Raw genomic sequence first — 21,345 nt, 5'->3', positions numbered from 1 at the left:
AGAACACAAAATGTGCTTTGAAAGTTTTTAATGGAATTTAAAGTAAACTTTTATTACACAGACATCATCTTACCGTGTAAAAAAAAAAATGTAAAATTGCTCAAGCTTACAAACTTGGAAAATTAGAGACATTTCAAGTATGCAATCAACTTTGTTTTATGAAAACAACGTATATTAAAAGTTCAAAATGCATGAATTCTCCTACATCCCGTGCCCCGGCGGTTAACTGTCCTTTCCGCTACTGTCCAAAGGAAGCAAAGTTCAGTCCCCATTTGTATCACCGTCATTCACTGAGGGGAAAGAGAAACAATCCATGTAAGTAAAACTCCTACCCTTTTGTAAAGATGATTTCCTACCTTTGTAGCAACTGAGAGGTTTGTTTGTTTGTTTGTTTTTAATGAGATTAGATGGAATAAAATGCTCAGGCAATTTGAGTATCTTTCAGATAGGCCAATGACTGAGCTTTGGGGCAGCTGGAGCTGCTCTGCCACACAATCTCCTGGCCTGAACAGAGAACTGCCCCCACTTCACAAACACTCAAAAGAAGTACCTGAACATTTTGTGGAAAAGACTGCTTGGTAAGAAAATAGAGAGTGGTAAAGAACAACTGATGTTGTGTTTACCAACTTTGAGTTAAATAAGGCTGAAAATCCAACACATCTAGGCCAGGATTTCAGCAGCTCTTCCACATTCTAACTGTAGGGCACTTGCATTATAGCATTCCACCACATCAGCGAATGTTTATGGCACTGCAACCAGCCAGTACAGAGTTCTCTTCAAGAAAGACACCTAACAGCTGTCTTTCTCCAAATAACCTTGGCTGTTCATCAAAGACACTTCACTCCTCATATGACTAAAATTACATTTGTGACTTCAGTACAATTATCAAGGAAAAAAAAAAAAAAAACAACCTAGAAAATCACCTGGTTTGAGTTCGAGTCCATTTCAAGGCATGGCGTGGAGGGACAGCAATAGTTGGATGGTAAAATGTGCAGTCTGGCCTTGTGCACTGGGTGTTAAACCTACAATGCTAAAAATGAAAGCATTTTAGAACAGGCCACTTAAAGTTGGCTTTCTAACTCCCAGACAAGCTAACCTTAAGAGTTGCATGCAAATCTGTATTACCGTACAATCTCTCAGATCATTCAACTAATGGTCTCATAGACAAGTGCTGTCAGTTCAACCCAGAGCAGAAGGGCATCCTTTTTTATAATATAAACTGTGAGTTAAATGCTCCAAAACCAGCACTGAACTGACAGGTGGGAGCTCATTCACTTAAAGAGTGTGTTTCAGCATCGTTACAGCTTGGAAAAGCACTAAACTTCCTGGTGTGAAACTACATACAGGCACAATTCTCAAACACAAAAGCACTTCAGTTATAAAATCTTCTAATATAAGTTACTCTGAGGTACTCTGCTAATTGGTCAGCTGTTGAAGTTTTTGTTTGCTGCAGCACAGCCAAAGGAGAACTCAGGAATCTGAAATACATCACTTTGAGATTTTCTTTTAAGTCACTGTACGTTCTGTTCCTGAGCTAAAGTTAAAATGTGAAAACTGAAAGCAAAAATTAGGAAATGTTAATGACATTTCAAGTACTTGGTGGAAAAGAAGCAAAGACACAGGAGACAGTTCTTACTTTTGGGTGGTAAAATGGACATTCCATTTTCTTACAAGCAGGAAAAAACTTGCAGAGCGGGCTGCTGGAGGATACAGACTGTGTGGGCAGTGGTACTAATAAAAAGAACAGGAAGATGACATCGATCAGAACAAACTGCCTTTTTAAATGTAATTCCACAAAAATATATCAACCCTTTCACAAGAAATTACATTTTATAATATACCAAAGTTCTGCAAGAAATACAGGAAACCCCATCACAATGTGCTAAGTAAGTGGATCTCAGCCTGTGGTACAAGACTATCAGGTAACCACTAGCCTCAGTCCTCCACCATTTCACAGCAGAAGTGTCATGGTAACGCTTCCAACAAATTTAGCAGTGATCCTTGTAGGCAGAAAACTTCATGTTCTGCATTTAGGCAGCAGAAAGCCCATCAGAGTGTAAGTCAATAGAAATGAAAAGCACAGGCAGTGCACTCTCCAGGAACACACTGGAGCTGCTGGAAATGATAGAGGAGATGGGCACATTGTACTTTGTCTGCTGGTAAAGTGACAAAGCTCCATCCTACTATGAATGAGGGCTAAGACACTTCCCAAAGTTCATGGCCTTAGCACTGCTCAAGGAATACCAACTTAGGCTTAGCAATACCAACTGACGCTTCAAGTACAGCAATCACTTTCATAGGGTAACCTCATTCCCTGCAAGTCATCTTTTCACTACAAAAAGCAAATTCCTACCAAAAAAAAGGCTCACATATTTCATCCCTTCTCTTTTCAATTTGCATCATAAGCTCTTTGTAACGTGAATCAATTGAGAACAAATATGAGGAGTGCAATGCTGGCTAACTCCTCCAGCAGAAGGAGCTGCTAGTGCAAGGTACAACTCTGGCCTTGCACAGAGGGTGAGATTTCATACAGACTCATCAGTAACAGCATTCTGGGATATCTTTTTTTTTATAGCAAACACGGGTTTTGTCATAATACTGAATTATTATTAACTAACATTAACACATCAAAGAAAATTAAGTCATATCAAGCAAAAATATATATATTTTTTCCACCAACTACATTTTCTGCTCCTACTACACTACCTTCCCTTCGTTTAAAGGCTCAGAAAACAGAAGGAGCTCACCTGGTTTAGGAGACGGAAGGGGGTTTCGTCGACTGGCGTGAGTGTAAGGGCAGTCTGGCTTAGTGCATTTTGCATCATATTTACAGTTTGGATGGATGAACAAGCATTTATCAGCAAACTTGCAGTTGGGAAAAACTCTGAATAAAAAGAAATTAAGATGTAAGCTCATATCTGAGCAAAATCCTCAAGCAGTTGTTGCACATGTAAGCCAAACTATCACATAGCACCCAGAAGTGCAGCAGGGTCTGCACATGTATGTTCATTATTTCCAAAGCCAGGCATGCAGACACAGTGTACCAGCTATACACAACTCATCTGCATTCATTTCCTCCATATACAATTTTCATATGCAGTAGACAAGGGAACTACTCCACACTCAGTGCAGTTCCATTGCAAGCTGCTTGTTGCAAGCCCAAACATCATTCTTAGTGTGTAGGGCCAAGCAGCAAAGGCACCATGAATTCAGACGTTTGCATGGGGAGAGGGCACAGAGCTCCCAAAATAATACGGTTTGTGTAGAGGAAATGCTACTCTGAATTTAGGTGTGTGGGATTTAAAAAGAAAAACTCAAATATCTGAGTAAAGGAAGCCACCCAACATTTGTCTCAAAACAGAAACATTTCCTCTAGACTGTTGCTGCCTGTGAAAAAGAAGTCAAACGCTTAGTGCATATTCACAAGTTTGCCTCTACTTTCAAATCAAAAATTACAGCAGCACCATATAACGGTACCTACCACAAAAGACTGTGATATCCCACTGCTTAGTTCCATCACTACCACAATAGATTTATGCTGCCTTGGGATAATTACCACCACAGAAGGGAAATCTGGAGCACTGAAGTAAAAATAATGGTAAGACTCCAAGTGGGTGAGCTTTGTACTACTCACTTGCAAGGTTGTGTGGGGTGATGGTACACACATTCATCTCCGTTTTTGCAAGCAGGCCAGTACTTGCAGCGCTCAAGCACCTTCTCCTGTTTCTGTAGCACATTCAACTGTTCCATTTCCACTAGGAAGGAAAACAAACAAACGGACAAACTGAAAACAAAATGCTGGTAAAAGCATACATTTGTAAGGGTGGTACTCTAATATGTCTTTCACTGTACTAGTAGAAGGGTACCAATGAAACCACAGAATTGCAGGGGTTGGAAGGGACCTCAAGAGTTCATCGAGTCCAAACCCCCTGCTAAAGCAGGTGCCCTACAATAGGTTGCACAGGTAGGTGTCCAGACAGGTCCTGAATATCTCCAGAGAAGAGATCCAGAGATGTTCCAGTGCTCCATCACCCTTACCATATAGAAGTTCTTCCACGTTAGTATGGTACTTCCTATGTTCAAGTTTTCAGCCATTACTCTTTGTCCTATCGCTACACACCAATGAGAAGAGCCTGGCCTCATCCATTTGCCTCCCACCTCTCATTAGATATTAAAAAGCATTTATCAGATCCCCCCCCCCCAGTCTTCTCTCCAGGCTGAACAGACCCAGGTTACTCAGCTTCCCTCATACAGGAGATGTTCCAGGCCCATAATCATCTTTGTTGCTGTCTGCTGAACTCCTTCTAGGAGATCCCTGTCTTTTTTGAACTCGGGAGCCCAGAACTGGACACAGTAGTCTAATGGTTATCTAACATTGTGTTAACTTTAAGCACTCAGCAGATCGATGACAAAACAACAGCCTTTCTATTTTTCATCATTCTTTCAAAACAGAAACAATTTAAACTTAGGCTTCAGCATACAATTTCCCACATTATTCAAAATATATTCCAGCAACTGAACTCAACCAATACCTCATACTCAATGCACCTTTTGGTATCACAAATCTAGACAGAAACATTAAGGTTAATACCAACTGATGCATTTGCTGGAGACATGGGAAAGCATTCAGCACAAAATCTGTCTAATCAACCAGAAGTGCAGATTTCTGGTAATGAAGACAAACTACATTTTCAAATGAAAAAAAAAAAAAAAAATAATCACCAGTACTGAGCTGTATAGATAATTACTTAAGAGTGGTATTGCTCTCCTTTATCAAGATAAAGGCCTCTAAATGTACAAACCCACTGAACTACCACCTTTCATTTGCTTCAAGGATGTTCTCATGGGAAAGATAAATACCATCACTTTGATTTGTTGAGAATGATAACGTCCAGGAGTTCTACCTGCAATCAAACCACCACAATATTATTAGATCCTGTTGGAAAGAGTAATTACCATCAGAACTGTCTAGCTGCCGGGTTACAATCTGCATCTGCTGTGCTCGAAGGCCTTTTAATCCTTTGCCTGCACATATGTTTTGGGGAATTGGCTTTAATCCTTCAGTTATATACATATCTTCCTCTTCTTGATCTGAAAGGTATCCCGGGGGACTGGGCACACCATCCAGTGTCACGATGAACTTGGGACTAGCAGGTTTCTCTGGCTGTGCGATCTGGTCTCTATAAAACAAAGAAATGTAGTAAAAATAGATTCTTAGTCAAGTCTCTCAAGTCAAAATGTGAGCTGCCTTAGAACAAGTAGTGTTACAAGCCAGAGAGTGACACAGCATCAAACTTTTTTTTACGACTAACAATAATTAACTTCAATTACTTGTAACTGTTTGCCTTCTGGCATCTCTTGAACACCAGTAAGTAACATAGCTTACAGCAGCATCCAGCAGAGAACTGATGGGTACACTTAAGTTTGCTGCATTCTGCGAAACATAGAGATTTGAAAGCCACTAACAAACACAGACACAGGAAAGTGATTATTGTTTCAGGGAATTTTGTTTTGGGATGAATAAAGTGAAGGTAAATAACATTCTTGTAATCACAAACCGTTTAACGCACAAATTATCTCCTCAAAACGACTGGATAGCACATCATGAGACAATTAAGTAAAAGTTTTTTGCACTAAGAACTTTAATGCTCAGTTTTATCAGAAGATCAGTCGAGCCTTGGATCCTGTAAATGGCAGTATTCAAAGGGGATAAAAGAATATAAAACCAGGAGCTGCATACGTGTTTTCTCCACTCTTCCACTGTCCCATCCATTTCATCTGAGTGATTACCTAAGCCAACATGACTGTACATATTTGGTAACTCAATATGGAGCTCTTGTCTTTGACAATAAGCGACGGTATAAACTTTGTTTCTCTATGAAATTGGGTTAAAAGCAACTACAGTGCAGAATGTCTCTAAAAAAAGAGAGAAAAACAGTGCTAACAGCATGATTAGTCAGAACTCTTAAGTTGAAGTAGTCAGAAACAGTCTGTTTACTGCCTCTCTCCTGTAGCACAACATCACAGCTGTCAACTGTGAATTGTGTCAACCACTCTGAGAGATTTTCCTTTGTGGTTTGCTTGTTCACTGTTGGTTTTGGTCTTAATTACCACGTGCTGTTAATGCCAACCACAGAAATGAAACCTAATTTTCCCAAACACAATGAGAGAGCACAGCAGCCCACACTGATGAAGTACATCATGTAATTATGAGCGGTTTTCACTTAACAGGTAAGATGCAGACACATACAGATAAAACTAATTGTTAGCAGGAATACCAAGTCCTTTAATGAAACAGAAAAATCATTGTACACTGGTCATTGCTTTGGATAAATGAAAAAAAAAAAAAAAACCCAGCATCCACAACAAATAATTTGCAACTGATGAGGAATTTAAACTCCTGGTGCCTTAAATCACTCGGTCCACACACGGTGTGACTGTTGGCTTGTGGTACTGAGTTACATTAGAATGTGCTGTTTTCTTTCCAACACTGACAGCTCAAGCAAGGTTGTTCTTACTCAATATTGTATTAAAAGGCTGTCGACAGTTTACACACTGGCCATATGGGGCTGTTAAAAGGTGAGTGAGTTTTGCTAATCACTCCCTGACTCTCTAGTTGACGAATCAACTTCACAATGGGGAGCAAGGAATCCCAATCCTTCTTAGTGCTGCCCAAGAGCTAAAGGCCTTACACTAATACTGAAGCCTTGCATGCAGTCAGGAGCAGCAGCGGGATGATCCAAAAATGAGCATGATGAGATGAAAAGAAACCCCAGGTGAGGTGACCTACAGGCCTTGTATCTGTTCCCCTGAGCAGGAATGATAACAGTACTCGAACAGTCTTCTGGGAAACGTACTTCTTCTCTTCCAGAGAAGTACCCGGAACTAGAGCATTTGCTCTTTAACTCCCAGTGCACTGCATGATGTTGTGATGTGGAATACCGATAACCAAAAATCATAAAACCATGACAAAGGCATTTCATAAGAAACACAAAAGAAGGTGAAACAGGTTCTGCCTTCTGCCCCACAGCAACATTCAACATCAGTTCATTTTTCCACCATTACACAGATCTTGGCTGGACGTACAAACCAACAGAACAGCTCAACGAATCCATTTAATTCACAAACATCCTGACTTTATACGAAATAACTTCTTACCGTGTCTGTATTAGACGTCCCGAGAGTACTCGCATTGCCTCTGTGGCCCTCTTTCCCAGTTGCTGATTCTGTGCTGCTATTTCCTCAGACAGTTTGGGCTTCTTCAGGATGAATGACCTCGTATCGGTATGGACCATCGATTCTCCATCGTAGTAATCTGATTCGGGAGAAAAATTACATTAAAAAAAAAAAAAAAATCACAAAAACAATCATGTAATTGCACCAACTTACATCATATCTAATAAAAATCCAATTATATGGCCAATGAACTACATTTCTTTTGTTCTAAATTCTTACTAGTAGCTTACAGAAAACATTTTTACTTTTGCTTTTTCCACAAACACAGATCTATGGGAACCACAGATGATATTAGGCTTGCACAGAAAACCTTGCACTGCAATATAACAATGTTGTAATGAAACAGTACTGAAGGAAACACACACACAAAATCTCTCAGGCTCTGAACATGACTGATGCAAGTTTTTCTCCTGAAACATGTAGAAAGTAGGAAATACTAGAAATCAATATAAAAAGACTGGAAAGGAAGTCTTCTTTTAGTATTCGCTACCAGTAGCATTTAATTTGAGAATGAGCAGTTTTTCATAAGGAATAAAAGATCATGAGACTTAACCTTGAGTTACTTGCAAAGTATCCTCAATGACAGGATCTACCTGCAGCCGAGAAGAAAGCTCCTTTTGTTCTGCTCCTAAAACAAACAAACAAAAAAAACCCAAAAATCAGGAGTGCAATTTATGTCACAATGCAATTATAGACTAATGCATGAAACTTTAAATGAAGCTTTAAAAATGAAAGTGTAAAACTGAAGCATACTCTCATAGATCATAACTCCCTCCACAACTTGAACAGTGAAGTCCTTTCTCATTAAGAACCCCTTTCTGCATTGTTTCAGAAACAAGTCTTCTCCAGCCAGACAGCACAGCTCTCTGGAGGTGATGTCTATTCAGAGAACATGCACACCCATGACAGCAGCTAACTACAACAGACTATGTTCTTCTTAAAAAGAGGTGAAACAAATAGCAACGTTCTATATTTGACTGACAGCTTGAAAAAAACTATTTTGCTTTCTGTTTCTTAAGTAAGATGTCATTTCCATTTCAGTTGGAAAAGAACCATAATTTAACATAAATATTTTCTGTACATCAATTCAGAAACTGAGAAATGTTTTTCTTACGTATTTTACAGACACAGTTCCAGCTATTTTGTTGGAATCCTTTTCTTTCCATAAGGAATGTTTACCAATCCTTAACAATGACAATGAGCTGAAGTAACAAAGACCTTAAATCAAATTTTGCTCAGCAATCTGAGTAAGTAAAAGTAAACTGATATTCTATCACATTACTTCTGTACTTCCCTGTAACACATATATTCTTTCATGCAGAAAAAACAGTCTGATTACCATCAGACACTATACCATTTTCCCTTAAAGAGTTTCCTAACAGAAGCAAAAGTAAAGCTTACTGTTCGTAGCTACAACTACTCTGATATCCAACACTGACGCAATGAAGTAAAACTTCAAAATTCTTTGTATGATTAAAACACATTGGAAAGAATCTTTTAATGTGCTACAAAATTGTTCCAAACATACGTTATCTTAACTCTCACATAAGCTTTATGATAGCACTACTCCTACAAGATATCAAGGAAAAAAATGCAAAGAATTCACCCAAATATACATGGATAAATTCACTTATTGCATTTGTTTATGCAAAATCATTCTTCCATGATAGGCCAGAATGCTGTTATCATCCTTTGATTGACTCATCTGAGGTTATCGGTGTATGGTTTTACTCTGCAGCAATGCTTCAAAGAGCTTCTTGGTTTTCAGGTCATTTCCACATGCAACTCTTGAGGATGACTTAAAAATTAAACACCTTTTTTCTCTGCTCAGCCTGCTGCAAAATGACATTCTCTGGAATAAATTATTAAAGAATATTATGAGGTGACCTTGAATTCCTTCAACTGCCTGCTCCTTTGGCTCTTCTACTTGAAGCTGAGAACACAGAGCAGGGAGTCTGCTTTGCAGATGGATTACTTCTAAGTGAGATTCTTCTGGGCTAATTCGAGTTCTCGGTGCAACTGGAACAGTCTGTTTCTGTGGAACTTCAAATGCAGAAACAACGGTAAATCATTTCAATCTAATCCAAGCACTACTATTACATATGGAGCTAAAATAACTTTAAGAACTTACACACACAAATCTCAACCATCTGTTTAAATAAAAAGGTTCTTTGGCTACTTGTATGATTCTCAGTGAGAAAGCACACTCATGGATGTGCGCAGTACTCTCAATGAGTTGTATCACAGAAATCTAGTTGTAAGGAAAAACCTTCTAACAAAGGAGTCAAACATATCTCATGCCTTTTGATCAAGTTATCAGCACCCACACAACACTGAAAATACTAGTAACTACTAGAAAGCAAGAAACAGGTTCCCACTGACCATTCTGTAAATATATTAACGTAGAAGGAAGATATGTGATTCTTACAGTTAGTTTACAGGTTCTGCAAAAGAGCAGGCAAGAAATTTTGGATAGCCCTCAGTCTTGTTCCAGGTAGCATAAAAGTAATGGTTCAGGCAGCTTAGTGAATGCTCCTTGCCTGCAAACATGCAATGCTACATGCTAACAGCACTGGATTTATTAACATGCAATAGAATGACAGCACACAGGCAACAGCTAGATTTGCCCTTCATCAGTCAGTCTTTCCTAGCTAGGAAAACTGAATGCCAACACACAGGCAACTGCCTGAGTTGCTGTACCAAGAGCATCTCAGTATTTAAAACCACAGAACTAAAGTTCCAACCTCACTGCTTGCAGAGAACATAAGTTTATATACCAAACAGTATGTTCCTTGTACTTCTGCACCTTGATTACCTACATCCAGTATATTCTGATTTTTTTGCTGTTTGGTTTTCTTCTCCTCTCAAAAGGAAAGAGCAGAGTGCAGAAAGAGACACAGGAGCAAACAATTAGCTCCAACAATATGCCTAATACTGAGTACTTCCTCCTTGACAACTGTTAACACTTAAAAAAAACTTCTGGTACTTTCATTTTGTAAAAGAGAAGGTTCCAGGGAGCACTCATTACAGCCTTCCAGTACTTGAGGGGAGCCTATAAACAGCAGGGAGACTGGCATTTTACGTGGTCTGATAGTGATAGGACAAGGGGGGATGGCTTCAAACTGAAAAACAGACTTTGACTAGATGTTAAGCAGAAATTTTTCACTCAGTGTGGTGACTCAGAGAGGCTGAAACAGGTTGCTCAGAGAAGCTGTGGATACCCCAAACCTGGAGGCATTCAGATGCAGGTTGGATGGCACCCTGGGCAGCCTGATCTGGCGGGTGGCAACTCTGCCCATGGAAGGTGGGTTGGAAACAGATGTTTTTGCAAGGCCTCCTCTAATTCAAGCCATTCTCTGATTCTATGGTTTTGCCTCTACACGCTTTACAGGCTTACTGTGTTGACTACTGTATTTTAAATACCTCTTTCTTCCCTTGTGTACACTTCCATAATTCATCACTGAAGACTGTTACTGTAACGTACACAAGACATGGAAAATCCCATATGTATCACTGACATCCACCACTCAACACTGTTCTATCTCTAAGTGCTATGTTCTGACTGGATACATAGAACAGGGCTTGGAAATACTATAGCTCAGCATAAACATAAAATAATGCTACTTACCTGCAGAATAATTTGTTGTTTTTGTAACTGATTCCTGTGCTTCAGAGATTGCTTTCAGTATTAAATTCTTATTGGCCTGTTTAGAAGGTGGCAGCGAAGGTCTAAGCGAGAGAAAAAAACAATTAATTGTAAATGGATTGCAACAGTAACCAAATTTACGCTAAACACAGGTAATTTAACACGTTAACAAGTTACATGTAATACAGATAGAAATCATCACCTAAAAACTCACTTTGTTTAATTTTTCAACCCGTTAAACTACTCTCTGAATGAATGGGGATCCATAAAGTGCTCACAAAAGCGAAGTCCAGAGGCATGATTTTACCTCTCATCTTCAGTTGCTGCAAAACCATGCTGCTTCTGAAACGCACAAATTCTGCCATTCCCATCCACCCACCTCTGCCCCTCACATTCCTGTTACTATGTGTGCATTGGCACTAATTATGCAGCTGCCTCAGGCAGTAAGATCCAGATGAAGACTGGTTCCGTCAAAGCTGTGTTGGTTGTAAAAAAATGCTTTCCTTTTCTCTTCGAACATTAAAGTTTACATCAGGCATGCTGTGGTGCTGAAGATAAGTTCAGCTTAAAGCAAATCGTATACAAGCTAGCACTGCAGAACTATCTGGTCCATAGTTTAAATGATTTTTCTCTCACTGCTAGAAGTCAGACACAAACTCCTGATGGACCTTGGCTAACACCTGACGCTCATACAGAATGGGGTGGGGAGTAATGTTGTAAACCTGAAAAGCCAAAATACTCTTAATGCGTAGAGCAACATAAAGAGGCAAATTTCACATTAAAAATATATCCATTAGTTTTTGTTCTAAAGTAATAGAGATGGAAATGATGTCAGCAGGCGCAGTGTCAAAAAGAGAATTAGCTTTGTCTGATCAATGATAACTGGTTCGAAAACACTCCGGAAAAAGAGCTGGAATTAACAGGCAGCTCACTCACCAAAGTGCGAGACAGCACAAAACGTACAAATGGCTTACTGATTTTCTTTCTGTCCGTTTTCAGAAATGCAAACAGCTTTCACCAATGTCTACTTTCAAATTTTTTTTGTTCATTAAGTTTATTCTGGAACCTGCAGAGAATCACCGTGATCTTAAATACCTTCTTTCTGGCTTTGCAGGTACAGACACGCTGCTGGAGATGCTTCCTGTCCGCAGCCCATAGTCCTCCTCCTCCTCCTCTTCTTCACCATCATTACAGAACTTTTTAACTTTGACTACTGAGCTTACAATGGGCAACCTTCTCTTCCTGGAGCCTTCTTCCTGCAGCAAACAGAACAGCCAAAACAATTCATTCAGCATAACACACACATTAATAAGCAAGCAAAGGAAATATTGCTATTCTACTTACAACCAGAAGATGGGGAACTTGCATTCAAATTGCACAAACCTAAGACTAAGAAGCCACGCAGAAGCAAATGACAGTAACAGAGAACATGAAAATCAGATACATTTACACTGAAGTATCTCATTAAAAATGTGGCAGTAAACAACACTTAGAAAAGGAGGAGAACAAAGTCTAAAGAAAAGACAATTTATTGAACAGGCACAGAAAAAAAGAGAGTTTTTCAAAACAACACACAATGCCTTTCAGGGTGCACCCATTAGAATTATTATAGAGAAAAGAGAAATAACTGAGAATGACTTTCTCCCATTCAGCAAGTCTAATTCTTAAATCAGTACAAAGATTAAGTTCTAGCTATCTGGGATGTTCCAAAGGATGCTAGCAGCTTTGCAGAGTCAGTTTGGTGGAGCTTAGGAAGTACAGGGTGCTTTTTCTGACAGCCACTCACCACAACCACAGTGCACACGGTAGTGACATTTAAATGCTAGCCTGTGGAAAAGCACTGGAGGAGCAATACACATCAGTACTTCCTATAGGAGCCAGCACTCAGCACTGAACTGCACAGGAGCACAAATGAGGCTCTGCTAGGTTTGTACACTGTGCCCTTCGACTGACCACATGTCCTCCAAGGAGGAAAAAACCTCCTCAGGAGTGGACCTGGACTACACTGATACATAAGACATATGCATTCAAAAACAAAACAAACAACACAAACCAATTTCTAAATAAAATAACTTTTTAAATAAAAGATTTTCCAAACCACAAGGACTTGTCTAAAGATGCAGCACAGTACACCAAAGGCCCACAGTTCTATTTAACACTACTGAAATATCACTCTTCTGGAGATTACGAATGAAATACCAATAGAAGAAAAGTGTCAAGCTTTTTTCCTCATACAACGAAGAAGAGTTGAGACTCAACTCTCAACAATTTATGTGCAGCCTTATACAAATCCCTACATTTTGACTGTCACTTCTCCACCTTAAAAAATGAAGACATCAGCAAACATCTCTACAAAGCTTTCTACATTTTCAAACAAAAATCACTCCCCATTTACAAAAATCATTTAAGTTTTAGCAAAGATAGAAAACTATATACAAAATGGGAAACACAGATGAAATGGAATATAATGTAAAATTTCTGCTTTATTACAACAACATCAGCCATAACAATCTTCATTCCACTCACAGAGATCTTTTAATAGATAGTCTTAAAACTGTCAGCTAGGACTAACTCTGCCTGGCTTAGTCTGGCTTCCCAAGCTAGTAATGTAGCAACCATCTTTTAGTTTGCATTTGTACAAAACCTATCACAAAAAGTGCTTAAATGCCATGGCTCTAAACAGTAAAACAACGATCCAAGTAAGTAACATATCTGGGCCTTAGAGACTAACGTGTACCTAACATATACATGGTGTAGTTTCGAATAAATCTTACCCTAAAAGCACAGATTTGCAGAACTATAGATCTGCACAGCACTTAAAAACACCGTGCTAACCCAAAGCTCTTATCTACAGATAACAATGATTCTTTGTGATTAATCACACTCATCATAGCAATATGCTAACACGTTAGTTCAGCTCAAAATGGCATCAAGATGTACAAGCTAATTAATTCAGCTGTACAGTATCCTGTGACGTGATGATGTTCAACTCCACAACGCCTACCTAACAGCGGACCTAAAGAACAAAATCTCAAACCCACTCATACCAGTAATATTAGTCCTCTGATTTTTCCAAGGTGAAGACTTCACTGAAAGCGTACATAGAAATTCAGGCTCCTAGCAAGCGTGAGATATAGCAATAGTCATGGTCAATGATCATACTAACCTCACTGCCTACTTTATCGGCACTGAGTTTGGAGGTGGGTCTGTAACTCTCTGCTAAGCTGCCAAATGCTTCTGGATTGCACAGCTGGACTGTTTCCAAAGACCTGCAGCTTTGTGTATCTAACTGCCGGTTCCCTTGTAGGTTGCCTTGCTGTGGCAATCTGTGCACCTGTAAGCTGCCATCTGCACTCCTGCTAGCTGGTGGTCGGTAGATTTCAGCAGTAGGTCGAGAAGAACCGTAAGTTACAGTTACAATAGGTTTCTTCCGTGACAAAGGATTCTCCTGTACAAAGTTTAGGTCCTCATCAATTAGATCATCTGGTTCAGGTTTAATGTCAATTACAGCTTCAGAAGGTGACAATTCCCTCAAAGGCTTGACTGTAGACATTAAGCGGGAGGCAGAACCATCTTCACAAGACTGCCTGATAAAACAAGACATTGTCAAACATTAACTCTGCAAATAAATTACTGGAAAATTCTGGCTTTAAAAACAAAGCCAGATAGGAAGATTCATGAAGGTATTACTTCTTATACAAACCTACCACAACAATCACCACTTCTGTTAATCTAAGCACATCCATTGCTGAAAGAAATTTAATACAATTCCTGATTTAATGTTTTTTTATTTAACAAATTATAGAAATGCCTTCCTCTTCAAAACTACATTGATCTTTCCAAGTACCTGCACTCTTCAGAACAACTACCACAGCCGCACAACTCCAAAAGGCTTAACCTGTGTCAGTAAGCTATTAGCAGCTTTACCGTGAAGCAGTGTTTCTTTGTTCCTGTGAACTGGTTGAAACTCTTGAGTCAGTTCTTTCAGATCGAGTGCTGGAAACTGCAAGAGGTGGCAAGGTATCCTCACGCCTCCTCTCATCGCTCACACATGAACTACTTTTGCTGGAAGAATGATTGCTCTCAAAGATATTAGGTTCTGAAGATTTTGTACCGGATGGCTCTGCAAAGACAGGAACCTTTGGTTTTTTATCAAGAAGAGCAGTATAGATTTTGCAATAAATCTATCTAGGCACATGTTGCAAACGAGACATCACTCATATAAAAATAGATCAATCTTAAAACTTTTTTCAGCTAAAAATGTCAGTAAGAAATGTTGGGCATGGGAATAAATGCTTTATCTCAAAAGAATTAAAAAAAAAACAACAAAACAATCACATTTTCTAAAAGGACCCAAAATAAGCATAGCAATTTAAGCTAATAAAGCAGTCAGCAAAAATATTACTTGAAACTAACTAGACACGCAACACTACATTGAGAAGATAAACTCAATTTCACTCAAAATTCATTTTCTTACTTACCAGTAGTTACAGATCGCAGCTTATCCAAAACACCATGGAGCCTGAAAGAGAAAGGGGAGAGAGGAAGAAACAAAACAAAAAAAGGAGAAATAAAAGAACTTTAATTCAGAAAAATAATCTTTCAGAAATCAGCTGTCCTACCTCCATTATAATTAGGGTCTTATTTCCACAAGGCTTCACTTTCCACTGACTGACAATGTCTAACCTCAAAACTTGGGTTTTTAAGTATCTTGCCTTCTGTGAGCAAACTTGATACATACAGGTAGGGTATTCACCATATCATTTACTGTAGACATTTTGTTGACTTACTCAATTAAGCCAGAACTCTCTACTGTTCCGCTACAATCAATAGTGTGAGTTAAATGTCTTCAAAAGGAGTGACTCAGAAAACCTAAGTTAGAAGCCTCAAGTACAGACAAGAATTTTATTTCACATACAAAACTTTAATTACACAGCAAAGTTAAAAATAATTCTAAATACAAACCTAAAAAATATACAATTCACAGCACTTAATATAACTTGGGCTCTTCCAATACGCTTTGTGTTTACCGACAATATTCTTCGAGACATGTTGGTGAGCAAAAACATTTCAGCGAGGTACCAAATGTGCTGCTTGCCTGTGAAAAAGGCACCAAGCTGAAGCAATACAGAAAATCAAAAGGCTAAAAAAAATAATGCTCTTTAAAAACAAACATGCATTACAAAGAGAATAAAAATTAAAAACTACAATAAAACACTTAAGTACATAACACAGATAGAATCCCAGTCTGATCATGGGCATCTCCATAATTTAGACTGAGTATCAGAAACGAGTCAAAGAGCAAAACCATACTGAAAACCAGGAGAAACAAAACTGCATGCTAATATAAGGAAGACTTTTCACTAGAACACCGTTAAAGATCTTGTCAGCTGAGTTCTGCTGGTGTGACCACTGTGTATCAGTTTTCACAGTGACCCTCAGCTATCTGTGACATGACACCTGGTTCACAGTACAAAGTGCTGGCCAACCAGCAGGAGCTGCCAGCACTGCGGCGGAACTTTTACTAGATCACCCAGAAGAACTGGTTACAGAGAAAAAACAAGGCAGCAAGGCCTCATGGAGTATTTCATTGAGCCAGGCACTCATTGCTTAAGAAAGTAAAAATTCTGAGCTGCTTTTGAAAGAAGAAAAACACAAAAACCAATAGAACACAGCAAGCTAACTACAACACTACATAACTTCTTTCCCCACAAGTCCTCATACAGTCTTCTGCATACATTTCATCTTTTCTATCACTCTTTCAACCAACTCCTACTTCATCATCTAATAAAGCACTCTGAGATAGGATTTATATTTATTAACAAGTGCAGATACTCAACTGAACATGGAATTTCAACAGGAATCGTGAAAAGCAGCAGGAGACATAATATCTACATATAGTTGAGATTCAGTTCTAAATATAAAGACAAGAAAAATCTTGATTTCCTTCTTCTGTTGAAATTTACTTTGTCTTTATTAGTTTTCAATACAGTTAGTTTCACCTACAAAGCCAAAAAAGTGTTTTCTGTTGCCTATTGCTGTGTTTTTTAGCATGTATCAAGATTCAGAGAAAATTAAACTCATCAACATGTTAATCTAAGTTGTCCAATCGATTCCCAATATTAATGTGAAAAAAACTACTGCATGACTTACTGACAGGATAAAGGCCAAAAATTTTGCTTAGGTGGGTCATAAGAGGGAACAAAGCACAAAAATACTATAACTTAAGAAAAAAGAAAAGAGGGTAAAAGGGTTCAAAGTTAATCGCACTTCCCATCCTTATATTTTTGACAAATGTCAAAAAAAAGTGAAAACTTTGAAAGTAAACTCAAATTATACCCCTACAAGTAATACTGTCAACTGGAAATCCATTGGTTTAAATAATCAGTACAGTGAATTGTAATAACTGGAACTAATTTTTACTTTTTGTTCATGTTTACGGCTTGAAAACATACTCAACTTCTAAAATATTTATTGTTGCTATTTAACTGCATAGAAGTTCCTAACTAAGTAAACAAAACTCTGACTAATCGCACAGAAGTGATGGAAATGAATGTATCCAGTCAGAATGAAAATTATGAAGGAAATAAACATAAGAAGAAAGAAACGGGCAGCACATCTCTCATACATACATATCAAAGTAGTTTTCCTTAAAACTATGTTGAATTAGAGACCTGAACATAAGATTAACTTTAAAAAATATGCAGCTTTGAAAGCCTGAAAAAAAATCTCTGGAGTGATGCAGTATCTGCCAAATATCATAAAAGAAAATGCTTAAGAAATTCTGTAATATCTAAAGCTCTCATGTAGCACAGAACAAATTAATTCACCATTGTCAGGACTTTAGGAAAAAAACAGTTCATCTGTTGCTCATTTGTCCTCTTCAGAGCAATTCTGGGGCTCTCTTTTTGTTTTGTACAGCTGGGTCGTGGCGATAAATAAACAGCCTGAGAGGTGGGAATACCTAAACATTTGGTGCTAAGCCCTGTCAAAGACAGTACACAGAATTAGATTCACTACTCATCTGTCCTGTAATTCCTACATGCAACAGCTATCTGAAGCACTGTTAGCATAAAAGAAGTTGTTTTGAAAATGATTACTTTTAAAGAATTAATTGCAGTATATAAAACTCCCATGCTCACAGTGGGCTTTGCACAAATTACTTTTTAAGTCAAGATACAATGCTCACTTACCTGAGCACCTTCATTCAAAAATCTGACTGCTTTTATAAGCAAAAAAAGATCATAAGCCCTCCAGTTACCTCTGAAACTTATTTATCACTGCAGTCATCAAACTGCTGACAAACTAAAAATGATTTATTAGGGCTGCAAAGTAAAAAGTTTTGATTAACGCACATAATGAGAAGATAAATAAATGCTTACATTCTCAAGTTTCATTTATAGGAAGGAATTTGCAGAGTAAACTTAGAGTTACAATTAGCTTACAAACATACCATACAGTAAACCTGACAGTATTGTTTCCAAGGAAAAGTGAAAGGTCTTCTGTCATCTGCTCCTGACTCTTCTTATTGGCCACCATAACCATAATATAATCAGGGAGCTCTTCGTCTAATAGAAAGAGAAACACGTTGTTTTAAAGTATAACAAATCATAAACCCCACGTTTTTCTACAAGGCCTCTGTAGGCAGATTATTAGGTTAGCAAATTAACAAGGCTTCCATTTCATCTGAGGTTTAATACAACTTTCAGCCACGAATGAGAAATAAAAGATTGCAAATTTCACAAGAGTATAAGCAGAAGATAAGATCAAAGTATCTGATAAGTGAGTAATTAAAATAGAAAAAGGACAGAATAAGAGCAAAACACTGTTGGCTGGTTAAAAAAAAAGCAAAATCATTTAACAAAAAAGACAACTTGAGATGGTGACGAAGACTTAACAATGAAAAAACAACCAGACACAGTTCCCTGGAACTGGCTGAGTTCAGAAAGCCAGCTCATAGTATCAAAATAAATTGATTCTGCAAATACAATGTCCCATTTTAAACTGGAACAAAAACGAAGTCAAGGTCAAACTACAAACTGGGAGCCCGGTCCTGCAAATCACAGGATCTCTGAACTATGGTCTCAATTCCATTTTTCAACTGTAGTCAAAGGAATAGCACAAATAACAAGGCAGTTGTAAGACTGCTTCCAACAGAGCACTGTATTTAACTGTCAACTTTTAGTGCTGTAGAAAACAAAAACAGAAAACACACTCTAAAGGGCAGTACAAACTTCATCATGGATTCAGGGGGAAAAAGTCATTTTGCATTACCCACATCTGTCTCCATACATCCAACATATCCTCATCACATGTATTTCATCAACATTAGCTCAATGTAGCTCTTAATAAGACCTCCATTGATAAGAAGAAAACTATGTTGCACAAATGGAAAACTACGTAGCACTAACGTGCAAAATGTATTTCTGACATGGCCTTTCATACTCCTAAAGCAGACAACCTCACTTGGTCTCACAGCAAAATGACTTCTTCCCCCTGCATCCATGATGAAGTTGGTACTCACAGTAGTGAGATAGAATTCTCCTAGTTCTGACAAATATCTGAAATTCAAAATGCTGTCAGAAAGATCCCTAAAAAAGACTGACTGTGTCTCAGAGTGGTCACAGATAACTGATGTCATATGGAAGGATTTTGCTTCATATAACCTCTCTTCTTGTGCTTCAAATAACCTTTAAATATTTAAAAAGACACATCATTGTTTCTTTCTTTCTTTTTCAATTCCTTTGCCACAGTATCTCCCTGAAAGGGGAGACTGTCAGCCTCCCTTGTTACTTCATTCATTCATGTCTACATACTGTTTCCCCTTACACTTAGACTACCCATTTTGCGAAGGAAGCCTTTTTATTTTTCATATTAGCCCAGCAGTAATTCAGCCTGGAGGTAACTCAGCTCATGCTTGAGGTTGCTGCATGCAGCAACACAGTTAACAATCGGTAAATACGCTGTTCCAGAGAACGGTGTTATCCATCTGCTTGTTTCCTACTGAACAACAAATGTAAGGTTGATTGCTAAACAAGTGGTAAAACTTACCAACATAAGCCCCCAGCTCCTGCAACTTTCCTTTTATAGCACCCTAGAAAATAATGAAACAACACTGAAGGGACAGAACAACGTGCTTTAAAATGCAAAACAGTGCGAGCCTCACTTAGCGACGCTTTCCTCCGTATATGAACATTTTGGTTTAACAGAAGACACTGCTTTTCCTATTCTTCGCATCTAAGTGCTGTTACAGAGCGACTGCCAGCACAACAGCGAGAACCGCCACCAGCCGCACTAGCAGACAACCCCCAGGTCCCAGCCCCTTCTTAAGCACAGACCTTCCGCTCCCAAGGCGCAAAGACAAAAGTCCCGGATGGTTTAAGAAGGTCATTCATTCCTGCCGGGACTTCCAACGCCACACCGAGCGGAAGCAACTGACAACCGCCTCCCGCTGGGGGCAGGGGCTGGCACCAACGCCGTCCGCTCCGCTCCGGGCAGCCTCTGGCTCCGGGCCTGCGGTGCCCCAGGCCTCGTCCTGCAGCTCCGGGGGAGGAAGAGGCAACAGCTGCCCGCCGGGCTGCGGGGCCCGGCCCCCTTCCCAAAGCAACGCTAACTTCCCTGCTGGCATCCCTCCCCGGGGAACGCCGGGCCCGAAGGCCTCCCGCATCTCCCGGTTCGCCCCGCCGCCTCCTTCCCCCGAGAGAAGGGAACCCGGCGCTGCCCGGCCCGCGGCGGCCCGGCCTTCAGGGGTGGCCGGAGGGAGCCCGGACCGTCAGCCATCGGCGGGGCCTAACCCCGCGAGCGGGGGCTGGGGTCGGGCCCTGGCCGCGGGCACACGGGGAGCGACCCGGCTGCTTCTCTCTCACCCGGATCTTGCGGCTGATCTCCGTGCCGATCTCCATGGCCGCGCCGTACCGCGCCGCGGCCCGCCCGCTCCCGTCCCAGCGCGGGCCGTGCAGCGCAGCGCCGGGCAACGCGCGGCCTCCGCCTGCGGCGCCCCCTGCCGGGCCGCGCCGAGCCCTCTGCGCCGCCTCGCCGGGCCTGGGCTGTCCGGGTCAGGCTGCAGCCGGGCGAGCGCGGGGGGAGGGCGAGCGGCGGCAGGGAGAGGAGAGCGGGTCGAGTCGGGGGCGGCGGTGGGTCACGGCCGGCAGTCGAGCGGGCGTTAGAACGCAGACGGAGGGAGCCGGGCTCATTCGACCGCCCTTCACTCAGCACTGCTGTCTCCTCCTCAGGGCCTGAGCCGGTCAGCGCCCAACGCCCGAGGGAGGCTTCTACCGGGCTCCACGTAAATGCTTTGTCCTGCGCGCGCCGGGGCTCCGCAGCCTGCAGGGGGTGGCCTGCTGGGTTGGTGTGCAACACGTTTCTCCCACCCCGGAGGAGGGCCCGGCCCAGCGTCTTTCTGGGTCTGATCCTGAGTTAAAGAGTATACCTCCGTCTTTCTGACATCTGCTAGTGTTATTGCT

The 21,345-nt window shown here is 40.2% G+C and overlaps 1 protein-coding gene across 4 annotated transcripts; it reads right to left on the bottom strand.

Moving 5' to 3' along the window:
• Positions 1 to 11: 11 nt before the first annotated feature.
• ZC3H14 (zinc finger CCCH-type containing 14) lies at positions 12 to 20,872 on the bottom strand. 4 transcript variants are annotated; one of them, XM_040701034.2, is made up of 17 exons: positions 20,221 to 20,872; positions 19,934 to 19,976; positions 18,336 to 18,450; positions 15,364 to 15,404; positions 14,810 to 15,005; positions 14,049 to 14,469; positions 11,978 to 12,138; positions 10,865 to 10,965; positions 9,124 to 9,279; positions 7,790 to 7,864; positions 7,159 to 7,315; positions 4,957 to 5,180; positions 3,635 to 3,755; positions 2,748 to 2,884; positions 1,637 to 1,731; positions 924 to 1,030; positions 12 to 290 (listed from the first exon to the last, which is right to left on the bottom strand). In XM_040701034.2, the coding sequence occupies exons 1-17, from the start codon at positions 20,275 to 20,277 to the stop codon at positions 284 to 286; spliced, it is 2,214 nt and encodes a 737-aa protein (XP_040556968.2). In that variant the 5' UTR covers positions 20,278 to 20,872; the 3' UTR covers positions 12 to 283. The 4 variants fall into 4 exon arrangements, with proteins under 4 accessions (XP_040556968.2, XP_046797739.1, NP_001012604.2 ...); XM_046941783.1 differs by having other exon boundaries at positions 3,635 to 3,752; NM_001012586.3 differs by having other exon boundaries at positions 20,749 to 20,872.
• Positions 20,873 to 21,345: the final 473 nt, after the last annotated feature.

The sequence above is a fragment of the Gallus gallus genome, chromosome 5 (assembly GCF_016699485.2).
Source record: "Gallus gallus isolate bGalGal1 chromosome 5, bGalGal1.mat.broiler.GRCg7b, whole genome shotgun sequence".
In the NCBI taxonomy this organism is placed as follows: Eukaryota; Metazoa; Chordata; class Aves; order Galliformes; family Phasianidae; genus Gallus; species Gallus gallus.
Note: the sequence above shows the minus strand (reverse complement) of the source record. Positions and strands in the feature narration are given on the sequence as shown.

Excerpts from the sequence above, each read along its gene's own strand:
- ZC3H14 (XM_040701034.2), bottom strand. The coding sequence starts at position 20,277 with ATGAATGACCTTCTTAAACCATCCGGGACTTTTGTCTTTGCGCCTTGG. Across the intron at positions 18,451-19,933 it reads GGAGCTGGGGGCTTATGTTG|ACGAAGAGCTCCCTGATTAT; the intron begins GTAAGTTTTACC and ends TCTTTCTATTAG. Across the intron at positions 5,181-7,158 it reads GGACGTCTAATACAGACACG|AGACCAGATCGCACAGCCAG; the intron begins GTAAGAAGTTAT and ends TTTGTTTTATAG.